Below are 13,557 nucleotides of genomic sequence, written 5' to 3'. Positions count from 1 at the left end.
TTAAAACATGGGAAAAAAAACTTAATTCCACATGCAGGGATCCAGAACACTAGCAGAAGCTTCCACAAGCAGGTAGACAAATTGCCACACAAATCTAGATATTAATTGTGGCCACCTACCAAAATGAGCGTGAGGAAACACTTGAGAATGCATTGCTCCAGAAAGGCCTTATGGAAAGCCATAAAGAGACCAACGTCAATTAATGTATGGATAACTATTGTTAAAATAAAAGTATATTTGTTTCATTAAGAAGTTGTAAAATTCGAGCGTACTGTTGCTAAGGGGGTAGCATAATACATAACAAAAACACATTCACAAAATAAGCCTTTTAATTTCAACTATATTCATGACACTGTAATATTTATACTGTTTGAAACAAAGGGGAGATTAGAATAATAAATAAATTAAGAAACAGTGATGAAATTTTTTAAACAAATAAGCATCAACTTTTTCATAGTCATTAAAAAACACTTTGTAGGCATCATAAGCTACATCCAAATACGCTATTCATAGCATCATATGAGACTATCCAGCACCTACATTTAGGATCAAAACCAAGTCTTGGGGGAGAGCGCATGAACAATGCTAGATTGTTTTATTTACAAATCAGCACATTAACTAGAAATACACAAATAACTCAAATGAACTAATTAAGTATTACAAGGGAAAAATTATTCAATATTCTAGTTCAAGAGAAAGGTAAGCAGTATTTGCAGGTTAAAATACAATGGCTGAAAAGGAGAGAGAGAAAAAAGAAAAATGCATCTTGTACAGATCTTACTCACCTGGTATGTTGAGAACAGACAGGTTATATATAAATTAATACAAAGTAAACTTAAATTGTTAAATAATAGAATCTTTTGTTTGTTCGTTTTAACAATCTGAAGTAAGATTGTACCGAAAATGTATTTCTATTGATTTAAAATTAGAATACTTTTAAAATTGGCATAAGAACGATTAAAAAATTGAATGGTTCTGAGTTGTGGTTCTGTCATTTTCTGGTTGCATGATGTTACTTTATTTTATAAGCTTCAGTTTCCTCATTTGCAAATGAGGTGGAGGAATAGAGATAATAGTATCTATACTTCACAAAGCTGCTGTGAATAAATGCAGCGACAAATTAAAGTGCTTTGCAATAAATACTCAATGAATGTAACTTTCTTGCTAACTTAAAGTGTCACTGTGTTCCAAATACAAAAAAAGGTTAACTGAGGGAGAAGGGCCTGTGAAAGATAAATGTGGCCCGTATATTTATCTACTTTCTTTTTTTCTTTTTGAGACGGAGTCTCGCTCTGTCGCCCAGACTGGAGGGCAGTGGCACAATCTCAGCTCACTGCAAGCTCCACCTCCTAGGTTCACGCCATTCTCCTGCCTTAGCCTCCCAAGTAGCTGGGACTATAGGCGCCGGACATCACGCCCAGCTACCTTTTTTGTATTTTTAGTAGAGACAGGGTTTCACCGTGTTAGCCAGGATGGTCTCGATCTCCTGATCTCAGGATCTGCCTGCCTCGGCCTCGCAAAGTGCGGGGATTACAGGCGTGAGCCACTGCGCTAGGTCTTATCTACTTTCTTAAAGCACTTTACAGGCTTGCAGCAGTACTGCATAATGACATTAAATTGTGTTTATTCCAGCATTTCTCACATGTGTTTAGACACAGAACACTTGTCCATAGAATTTTGCTAACAATGTTACAGGAGACATGTTTCACAAAATGCACTGGCAAAAACTGACTTTTAGCCAATAGTGACTATTAACCAGTATTAATCACTATACCTCAGCCTGCAACAAAGATGCCCCCCCCAAGCTCTGGTCCTGAACTGCCCTAAACTTTTTTAAGCCTTTTTACAGCTTTCTGAAATATAATTCACATACTACACACAGCTCATTCACTTAAAGTATAGAATTCAATGTTTCTTTAAATATATTCACAGACTTGTACAACCACCATCACAATCTAATTTTAGAATATTTTCATGCCCCTCAAAAGAAACATGATACCTATCAGCTGTCACTTCCCATGCTGCCCCACCACTAAAACCCAACCCTCGTCAATCACTGATCTACTTTTTCTTTCCAATTCTGGACATTTCATACAAATAGCACCACAAATATGTGGCCTTTTGTGACGAGTTTCTTTTGCTCAGCAGAATGTATTCAAGGTCCATCCATATTGTAGCATCTATCAGTGCTTCATCACTTTTTATTATCAAATACTTTGTCATAGTATGACTCTTCAACATTTGGCTTCATCAGCTGACGGGCACTTGGGTTGTTTCTACTTCTTAGCAATGATAAATATTGATGCTACGAACATTTGTGTACAAATTTTTGTGCAGATATATGTTTTCATTCCTCTCTGGTATATTCCTAATAGTGGCACTCTGCTAGGTTATATGGTGACTCCATGATGACCATTTTGAGGAACTGCCAAAATGTTTTCCAAGGGGTTGTACCATTTTATATTCCCACAAGCAATATATGAGGTTTCCGTTTTCTCACCTCCTTACATTGTTCATCGTTGTCTTTTCTTTTATTGACCATCTGTATGTCTTCTTAGGGAAATATCTATCTAAATATTTTGTTCACTTTTTAATTGGGTTGTCTTTTTATTTTTATTATTTAGCTGTTATGAGTTCTTTATATATTCTGAATACAAGTCCTTTATCAGATGTAGGATTTACAAATATTTCCTCCAGACTGCTATCAAGTTTAATATTTCTATTGTGTTAATTTTTACAACTTTCCTGTATTTCTGTTTTAATTATCAAATTGGTAATTTTCATTTCTGGTTCCTTTTTAAAATACCAATTGTAGATTATTAAATATTAGAGATGTTCAAATATTAAGAGTAAACTGAGAGGCTGAGAGCACAGGGAGAGCAAATCAGCAGCAATTCTATAAACAAAATATGTCCTTCATAGCCCAAGGTAACTTTCTACTTAGGGTTTTTTCTTTGCTTTTGCTCAGCTACCTCCAACCCTTTTTTGTATTAATCCTCACTTCCAGAGTATGCTAGGCAAGTGAAGTGAGCCTTCTAAGTATTCAGATACAAGGAATAGTACATAATATTAATTTGGTATGTTTCATCCATGTGAAACTAAAGTATAAATATGGAGGCAATTGTACTGGAACAAAAATAGTATTGGTTCAGAAGCATTCTAGGTATTAATTTAAGATCAGCCACTACGGAATTATGAAACTTTAAGGCAAATTCATTAATCTTAGCAAATCGGTTTCCACCTAGGTAATAAAACAAAGATATGAGGGCCAGATGCCATCCAACAAGCTCTGCATTTCGGTAAGTACCTTTCCTTGGGGAAAAAAAATCTTTGAAACCATTCATTCATTAAAATAAATGCTAGGAAATAATAACTATTCATTCAGTTATTATTATATATAACAAAGGAGAGACCTAAGAGTTATAAAAATTTCCTACTATTTAAAAATTATTTTACCTCTATTAATTAGATTTAAGGGCTCTGGGGGGGAAAAAAACCTAAATATCATAGAATCGGAAAATTAAGCCATAACAGGCTAATCTCCTAGTGAGAGTTACTATGTAATATTACAGTTTTGTAAAAAGCTAAAGCCCCAGAAGGGAGTTCCAAAATGGCCGAATAGGAACAGCTCCAGTCAACGGCTCCCAGCTTGAGCGACTCAGAAGACGGGTGATTTCTGCATTTCCAACTGAGGTACCGGGCTCATCTCACTGGCACTGGTTGGACAGTGAGTGCAGCCCACAGAGTGTGAGCTGAAGCAGGGCAGGGCATCCCCTTACCCGGGAAGTGGAAGGCGTCAGGGAATTCCCTTTCCTAGCCAAGGGAAGTTGTGACAGACAGTACCTGGAAAATCGGGACACTCCTGCCCTAATACTGTGCTTTTCCAATGGTCTTAGCAAACGGCACACCAGAAGATTATATCCCATGCCTGGCTCGGCAAGTCCCACGCCCATGGAGCCTTGTGCACTACTAGCACAGCAGTCCTAGATAGAACTGGGAGGCAGCAACAAGGCTGTGGGAGGGGCGTCCGCTATTACTGAGGCTTGACTTGGTAAACAAAGCAGCCAGGAACCTTGAACTGGGTGGAGCCCACTGCAGCTCAATGAGGCCTGCCTGCCTCTATAGACTCCACCTCTGAGGACAGGGCATGGCTGAACAAAACGCAGCAGAAATTTCTGTAGACCTAAATGTCTCTGTCTGATAGCTTTGAAGAGAGCAGTGGTTCTCCCAGCATGGAATCTGAGATCTGAGAATGGACAGACTGACTCCTCAAGAGGGTCCTTGATCCCCTAGTAGCCTAACTGGGACACACCTCCTAGTAGGGGCCAACTGACACCTCATACAGCCTGGTGCCCCTCTGAGACAAAGCTTCCAGAGGAAGGATCAGGCAGCAATATTTGCTTTTTTGCAATATTTGCTATTCTGTAGCCTCTGCTAGTGATACCGAGGCAAACAGGGTCTGGAGTAGACCTCCAGCAAACTCCAACAGACCTGCAGCTGAGGGTCCTGACTGTTAGAAGGAAAAGTAACAAATAGAACGGCATAGCATCAACACCAACAAAAAGGACATCCACACCAAAACCCCATCTGTAGGTCACCATCATCAAAGATCAAAGGTAGATAAAACCACAAAGATGGGGAGAAACCAGAGCAGAAAAGCTGGAAATTGTAAAACCCAGAGTGCCTCTTCTCCTCCAAAGCATCACATCTCCTCGCCAGCAATGAAACAAAGCAGGATGGAGAATGACTTTGACGAGCTGACTGAAGTAGGCTTCAGAAGATCAGTAATAACAAACTTCTCCGAGCTAAAAGAGGATGTTCGAACCCATCACAAGGAAGCTAAAAACCTTGAAAAAAGATTAGACGAATGGCAAACCAGAATAAACAGCAAATGGAAGATCTTAAATGACCTGATGGAGCTGAAAACCATAGCACGAGAACTACATGACACATGCACAAGCTTCAGTAGCTGATTCAATCAAGTGGAAGAAAGGGTATCAGTGAAGATCAAATGAATGAAATGAAGCGAGAAGAGAAGTTTAGAGAAAAAAGAGTAAAAAGAAACAAAGCCTCCAAGAAATACAGGACTATATGAAAAGACCAAAACTACATCTGATTGGTATACCAGAAAGTGACAGGGAGAATGGAACCAAGCTGGAAAACACTCTTCAGGATAGTATCCAGGAGAACTTCCTCAACCTAGCAAGGCAGGCCAACATTCAAATTCGAGAAATACAGAGAATGCCACAAAGATAATCCTCAAGAGGAGCAATGCCAAGATACATAACTGTCAGCTTTACCAAGCTTGAAATGAAGGAAAAAATGTTAAGGGCACCCAGAGAGAAAGGTTGGGCTACCCACAAAGGGAAGCCCATTAGACTAACAGCGGATCTCTCAGTAGAAACTCTACAAGCCAGAAGAGGCTGGGGGCCAATATTTAACATTCTTAAAGAAAAGAATTTTCAAACCACAATTTCATATCCATCCAAACTAAGCTTCATTCCAAACTAAGCTTCATAAGTAAAGGAGAAATAAAATCCTTTACAGACAAGCAAATGCTGAGAGATTTTGTCACCACCAGGCCTGGCTTACAAGAGCTCCTGAAGGAAGCACTAAACATGGAAAGGAACAACCAGTACCAGTCACTGCAAAAACAAGTCAAATTGTAAAGACCATCGATGCTAGGAAGAAACTGCATCAACTAACGAGCAAAATAACCAGCTAACATCATAATGACAGGATCAAATTCACACGTAAGAATATTAACCTTAAATGTAAATGGGCTAAATGCCCCAATTAAAAGAGACAGACTGACTTTGGGAGGCCGAGGCGCACAGATCATGAAGTCAGGAGATCGACACCATCCTAGCTAACACGGTGAAACTCCGTCTCTACTAAAAATACAAAAAAATTCGCTGGGCATGGTGGTGGGCGCCTGCAGTCCCAGTTACTCGGGAGGCTGAGGCAGGAGAATGGTGTGAACCCAGGGGGCGGAGCCTGCAATGAGCCAAGATCGCGCCACAGTACTCCAGCCTGGGTGACAAAGTGGGACTCTGTCTCCAAAAAAACACAGACTGGCAAATTGGATAGAGTCAAGACCCATCAATGTGCTGTATTCAGGAGACCCATCTCACATACAGAGACATACACAGGCTCAAAATAAAGGGATGCAGGAAGATCTACTAAGCAAATGGAAAACAAAAAAAAAGCAGGGGTTCAATCCTAGTCTCTGATAAAACAGACTTTAAACCAACAAAGATCAAAAGAGACAAAGGCCATTATATAATGATAAAGGGATCAATTCAACAAGAAGAGCTAACGATCCTAAATATATATGCACCCAATACAGGAGCACCCAGATTCAAAAAGTAAGTCCTCAGAGACCCACAAAGAGACTTAGACTCCCACACAATAATAATGGGCGACTTTAACACCCCACTGTCAACATTAGATCAATGAGACAGAAAGTTAACAAGGATATCGACAGAAAGGTAACAAGGATATCCAGGACTTGAACTCAGCTCTGCACCAAGAGGACCTAATAGACATCTACAGAACTCTCCACCCCAAATCAACAGAATATACATTCCTCTTAGCACCACACTGCACTTATTCCAAAACTGACCACACAATTGGAAGTAAATCACTTCTCAGCAAATGTAAAAGAACAGAAATTGTAACAAACTGTCTCTCAGACCACAGTGCAATCAAATTAAAACTCAGGATTAAGAAACTCACTCAAACCAAACAACTACATGGAAACTGAACAACCTGCTACTGAATGACTACTGGGTGCATAACGAAATGAAGGCAGAAATAAAGATGTTCTTTGAAACCAATGAGAACAAAGACATAACATACCAGAATCTCTGGGACACATTTAAAGCAGTGTGTAGAGGGAAATTTATAGCACTAAATGCCCATAAGAGAAAGCAGGAAAGATCTAAAGTTGACACCCTAACATTACAATTAAAAGAACTAGAGAAGCAAGAGCAAACACATTCAAAAGCTAGCAGAAGGCAAGAAATAACTAAGATCACAGCAGAAGTGAAGGAGACAGAGACACAAAACAAACCCTTCAAAAAAAAAAAATCAATGAATCCAGGAGCTGGTGTTTTGAAAAGATCAACAAAATTGATAGACCACTAGGCAAGACTAATAAAGAAGAAAAGAGAAAAGAATCAAACAGACACAATAAAAAATGATAAAGGGGATATCACCACTGATCCCACAGAAATACAAACTACCATCAGAGAATACTATAAACACCTCTACGCAAATAAACTAGAAAACTTGGGATAAATTCCTGGACATATACACTCTCCCAAGACTAAACCAGGAAGAAGTTGAATCTCTGAATAGACCAATAACAGGCTCTGAAATTGGTAATAGCCTACCAACCAAAAAAAAGTCCAGGACCAGACAGATTCACAGCCGAATTCTACCAGAGGTACAAAGAGGAGCTGGTACTATTCCTTCTGAAACTATTCCAATCAACAGAAAAAGTGGGAATCCTCCCTAACTCATTTTATGAGGCCAGCATCATCCTGATACCAAAGCCTGGCAGAGATACAACATAAAAAGAGAATTTCAGACCAATATCCTTGATGAACATCGATGCAAACATCCTCAATAAAATACTGGCAAACCGAATCCAGCAGCACATCAAGAAGCTTATCCACCACGATCAAGTTGGCTTCATCCCTGGAATGCAAGGCTGGTTCAACATACACAAATCAATAAATGTAATCCTGCATATAAACAGAAACAAAGGCAAAAACCACATGATTATCTCAATAGATGCAGAAAAGGCCTTTGACAAAATTCAACAGCCCTTCATGCTAAAAACTCTCAATAAACTAGGTATTCATGGAATGTAGCTCAAAATGATAAGAGCTATTTATGACAAACCCATAGCCAATATCATACTGAATGGGCAAAAACTGGAAGCATTCCCTTTGAAAACTGGCATAAGACAGGGATGCCCTCACTCACCACTCCTATTCAACATAGTGTTGAAAGTTCTGGCCAGGGCAACCAGGCAGGAGAAAGAAATAAAGGCTATTCAATTAGGAAAAGAGGAAGTCAAATTGTCCCTGTTTGCAGATGACATGACTGTATATTTAGAAAACCCCATCGTCTCAGCCCAAAGCCTCAGGATACAAAATCAATGTGCAAAAATCACAAACATTCCTATACACCAATAGTAGACAGAGAGCCAAATCATGAGTGAACTCCCATTCACAACTGCTTCAAAGAGAATAAAATACCTAGGAATCCAACTTACAAGGGATGTGAAGGACCTCTTCAAGGAGAACTACAAACCACTGCTCAATGAAATAAAAGAGGACACAAACAAATGGAAGAACATTCCATGCTCATGGATAGGAAGAATCAGTATCGTGAAAATGGCCATACTGCCCAAGGTCATTTACAGATTGAATGCCATGCCCGACAAGCTACCAATGACTTTCTTCACAGACCTGGTAAAAACTACTTTAAAGTTCATATGGAACCAAAAAAGAGCCCGTATTGCCAAGACAATCCTAAGCAAAAAGAACAAAGCTGGAGGCATCACGCTACCTGACTTTAAACTATACTACAAGGCTACAGTAATCAAAACAGCATGGTACTGGTACCAAAACAGAACAGAGCCCTTAGAAATAATACCACACATCTACAACCATTTGATCTTTGACAAACCTGACAAAAACAAGAAATGGGAAAAGGATTCCCTATTTAATAAATGGTGCTGGGAAAACTGGCTAGCCATATGCAGAAAGCTGAAACTGGATCCCTTCCTTACACCTTGTATAAAAATTAATTCAAGATGGATTAAAGACTTAAATGTTAGACCTAAAACCATAAAAACCCTAGAAGAAAATCTAGGCAATAACATTCAGGATGTAGGAATGGGCAAGGACTTCATGACTAAAACACTAAAAGCAATGGCCACAAAAGCCAAAATAGACAGATGGGATCTAATTAAACTAAAGAGCTTCTGCACAGCAAAAGAAACTACCATCATAGTGAACAGGCAACCTACAGAATGGGAGAAAATTTCTTCAATCTACTCATCTGACAAAGGGCTAATATCCAGAATCTACAAGGAACTTAAACAAATTCACAAGAAAAAATCAAACAACCCTATCAAAAAGTGGGCAAAGGATATGAACAGACAGACACTTCTCAAAAGACAACATTTATTGCAGCCAACAGACGCATGAAAAAATGCTCATTATCACCGGCCATCAGAGAAATGTAAATCAAAACTACAATGAGATACTATCTCACACCAGTTAGAATGGCAATCATTAAAAAGTCAGGAAATAGGTGCTGGAGAGAATGTGGAGAAATAGCAACACTTTTACACTGTTGGTGGAAACGTAAACTAGTTCAACCATTGTGGAAGACAGTGTGGCGATTTCTCAAGGATCTAGAACTAGAAATACCATTTGACCCAGCAATCCCACTACTGGGTATATACCCACAGGATTATAAATCATGCTACTATAAAGACACATGGCACACATGTTTACTGCAGCACTATTCACAATAGCAAAGACTTGGAACCAACCCAAATGTCTATCAATGATAGACTGGATTAAGAAAATGTGGTACATATAAACCATGGAATACTATGCAGCCATAAAAAAAGGATGAGTTCATGTCCTTTGTAGGCACATGGATGAAGCTGGAAACCATCACTCTGAGCAAACTATTGCAAGGACAGAAAACCAAACACCGCATGTTCTGATCAAGGTGGGAAATGAAAAGTGAGAATACTTGGACACATGGTCGGGAACATCACACACTGGGGCCTATCTTGGGGTGCGGTGTCGGGGGAGACGGTAGCATTAGGAGACATACCTAATGTAAATGACAAGTTAATAATGGGTGCAGCACACCAACATGGCACATGTATACGTATGTAACTTAACTGCATGTTGTGCACATGTACCCTAGAACTTAAAAGTATGAAAAAAAAAAGCTAAAGCCCCAAAGTTTTATAAATCCAGAAAAAATGATTATTTAAACGTCATTTTAAGAATGATCCAGGTGCAGTGGCTGACGTCTGTAATCCCAGCACTTTGGGAGGCCGAGGCAGGCAGATCATTTGAGGCCAGGAGTTCAAGACCAGTCTGGTCAACATGGTGAAACCCCATCTCTACTAAAAATACAAAAATCAGCCGAGTGTGGTGGCACACGCCTTGTAATCCCAGCTACTCAGGAGGCTGAGGCATGAGAATTGCTTGAACCGGGGACGTAGACGTTGCAGTGAGCGAAGATTAAGCCACTGCACTCCAGTCTGGGTGACAGAGTGAGGATTTGTCTAAAACAAACAAACAAACAAAAAAGAAATACATTGATAAACCTTTCCAAATTTCACACAGAACTATTATGCAATAAGGTATGCAATAAGGGTACCTCCTTTCTTTTTTTGTTTTGAGATAGAGCCTGTTAGCCAGGCTGAAGTGTGGTTAGCCAGGCTGAAGTCCTCCTGAGTAGCTAGGACTCCAGGTGTCTGCCACCATTTATTTTTGGTAGAAACGGGATTCACCATGTTGCCCAGGCTGCTCTCAAACTCCTGGGCTTCGAGCAACCCACCTATCTCAGCATCCCAAAGTGCTAGGATCAAAGGGTACCTCAAAATATAATTTCACAGTGTTAACATACTTGTTTTTTCTTTATTTTTAAACAGGGTCTCGCTCTGTCACTCAGGCTGGAGTTCAATGGTACCATCTCAGCTCACTGCAACCTCTACTTTCCTGGTTCAAGCGATTCTCCTCCCTCAGCCTCCCGAGTAGCTGGGACTAGAGGCACATACCACCGCACCTGCCTAATTTTTGCATTTTTAGTAGAGACAGGGTCTTACCATGTTGGCCAGGCTGGTCTCAAACTCCTGGCCACCGCTTTGGCCTCCCAAAGTGCTGGGACTACAGGCATGAGCCACTGTGCCCGGCCAGTGTTAATATATTTGAATTTTGATGGTATAAAATACTGGAAATTCTTAAGTATAGTGTATTTGTCAACGTATTGTTTATATTTCAGTTTCAGTAGAAACATATGCAGTTAATGCTTGTGATTTGGTCAATTCAATAATAATCTAATAAAGTGACCAATGTGATAAATTCAAAATGACTTATAATGGAAAAAATGTATTACCTTGAAATAAACATTTGTGGACACTGTAGTTTTACCTTTCTAATAAATTATTGTTCGTTAATACTAAAATTATATTATCTGAACATACATTGTACATTTTACATTATTTTATATCCTATGTAGAGCTTCAACTTTTACAAAACTTTCATACTCTAAATAAAACAAGCAAAAAAAGGCCCTTAACTCTAATGACAGAACCAACTCAGAGGTATAGTCATGAAAGGAAAATAATAGGTCTGATTTACGGAGCATATGCTGTAATGTGAAGACCATACAGGGTAAATGTGCATCATCTAATTTTACAACAAACCTGCCAGCAAGAGAATACTGTTCACATTCTATACAGAGGGACAACATGAAGGCTCAAAGAAGTTAGGTCAACACGATTAGGCTCAGCCAAAGCATAATTTGAGTTTCCATTCATCAGTTCTTAAATGAAGTTACAATATCTATAAATATCTCAATAGCATCTTGTGAACAAGTTTATCACAATATATGTTTGAACATTCCCCTATCATTCTTACCCCATTCAGTAAAAGAACAAAATTCAAAAGGCTTTCTTATGGTCAACCAGAAGTAACTATAAATCAGAATTCGAACACGAGTTTGGCTGGCTGTACTCAAAATATGTCCAATTAACTTTTCTGGGCCTGTTCCCTCAGCTGTCACACAATTAAAATATTTATTTGATGACAGCTGAGTGGATTAAATGAGGCAATATACAAAAACCCATTGTATCATGAGACATTTTACAAACTCAGTCCACAAAATGAAAACAGTTTGCTAAGAAACAGAAACACTGCACATATCACACACCTAATGAAGAAATTGTACAAATGGAAATTTAAAACAATCATTTAATCCATTTGAATTAAAACAAACTATTTTTTTAAAGTTAAATTTTGTGTGAAATTCAAATACTTATCAAATATCTATTATGTTAGTTACCAACAAAGTGAAGACATTTATGTGAAAAGAAAATAGTTACAGCCCAAATTTCTAATACTGTGATTCTTAATCTTGTCAATGACAAAGAGATTTACTAAAAACTAGTAATTCTTAATGGTTTGATTTGATTTCAATGTTACAAGTACCTAATCTCTCAAGATTTCACAGCAACATTGGCTGTAACTGGAGTTTAGCCTTTGGTTCTAAATTACTGTGACATACACACAAAAAGCATACAAACTCTAGATTTAATGGATACCCAGCCATACGAAATGTATCCTGCTGACATTCCAAGATATTGGCAAATATCTCTGGTGTTTAAGGTAATATGACAAAAATCAGAGGTATGACGTGAGAAAAATGTGACTGGCTTACAGTATGAATCAAAAAGAAAAAAATGGAGAAAATAAAGAGAATTAAGGGAAAAAATTATCAAAAGAGAAAATATTCAGTATTATACCCACAACTGAATCAAGTTTCCACAACTTAAAAAATATACACACTTGAGATATTCACTAGAAAAAGACCTAATAATTAAGAATTCACATAATAAAGTCATCTGATACAATCTCATAGGGAAAATAAAAACTTCTCGTAAAATGGTTCCATTAAGACTGCATGAGTTACAACCAGTAATTCTGAAACTAGATCACTAAATACATCTAAATTGCTCTGTTCAAGTCCCATCTCTGTCATAAACGTTCTGTGGAGTCTCATCTCCATGTCTGGGCTTCCCTACCTGAAAAATGAAAGCTTTAACTGGAAAGGGCAGACATTAGATAATTTCTAAGGTCCCTCTGAACTGTTAAATGCTAGGATTTTATTAACTTTCAGCTAGAATTTGTCTTTATGGACAAACTCCTCTATCCATCTGCCATTCACTTCACTAAGAAAGAGGCCCCATTTTCTGGTGTTCTTCACATGGTATCTTTGTTGATAAACACCTTCCCCAAAGCTTACTGTTCTACTGACTGTCTCTTTTTCTTACCTGTTGCTCCTCTGGCATTGGTCTGAAATGGATTTGTAGAAGATGCCACAGAAGGACCAGCAGCAGCAACAAATGGATTTGTGGAAGGCGTAGCTTTAAAAAATTATAAAATACACTATAAAATCCTAATACATTTTATATTTAAGATTTAAATTATTTGTTCACTATATTTATCAAGATAGAAAACTCAAGGATTCTGATAACAAATCATTGCTTTGACTCCTAAGAAAATGCTACACAATATATACTTGGGTTCTTCATAAAAAAACAGTATATATACCAGAAGCACATACCTCCAAATGGAGCAGGCACACTTGATGAAGCAGGCTGTGTCTGTGCAGAAGCACCCACTGGCACTGTTCCAAAAACATTGCTGAGAACAAATATTGAAAGAGTTCATTTTTTTCTTCTTAAAAAAAAGAGAAAGTAAGGATAATCGATCTACAGGGTAGCCA

At 38.4% G+C, this 13,557-nt stretch overlaps 1 protein-coding gene across 4 annotated transcripts in view; it reads right to left on the bottom strand.

Moving 5' to 3' along the window:
• AGFG1 (ArfGAP with FG repeats 1) overlaps positions 1-13,557 on the bottom strand; it is an 83,860-nt gene that overhangs the window by 11,639 nt on the left and 58,664 nt on the right. For 2 of the 4 annotated variants that reach the window (XM_026454889.1, XM_026454892.1), the window contains exons 9-11: positions 13,396-13,475; positions 13,103-13,195; positions 120-167 (exon numbers count right to left, since the gene is read on the bottom strand). In XM_026454889.1, the coding sequence (XP_026310674.1) occupies positions 120-167; positions 13,103-13,195; positions 13,396-13,475 (221 nt within the window). The remainder of the gene's footprint in view (positions 1-119; positions 168-13,102; positions 13,196-13,395; positions 13,476-13,557) is intronic. The other 2 variants (XM_026454893.1, XM_026454894.1) reach the window with 1 other exon arrangement.

Source organism: Piliocolobus tephrosceles, chromosome 11, assembly GCF_002776525.5.
Source record: "Piliocolobus tephrosceles isolate RC106 chromosome 11, ASM277652v3, whole genome shotgun sequence".
Lineage (NCBI taxonomy): Eukaryota > Metazoa > Chordata > Mammalia > Primates > Cercopithecidae > Piliocolobus > Piliocolobus tephrosceles.
The sequence above is the reverse complement of the archived record's forward strand: the minus strand, read 5'-3'. Positions and strand labels throughout refer to the sequence as shown.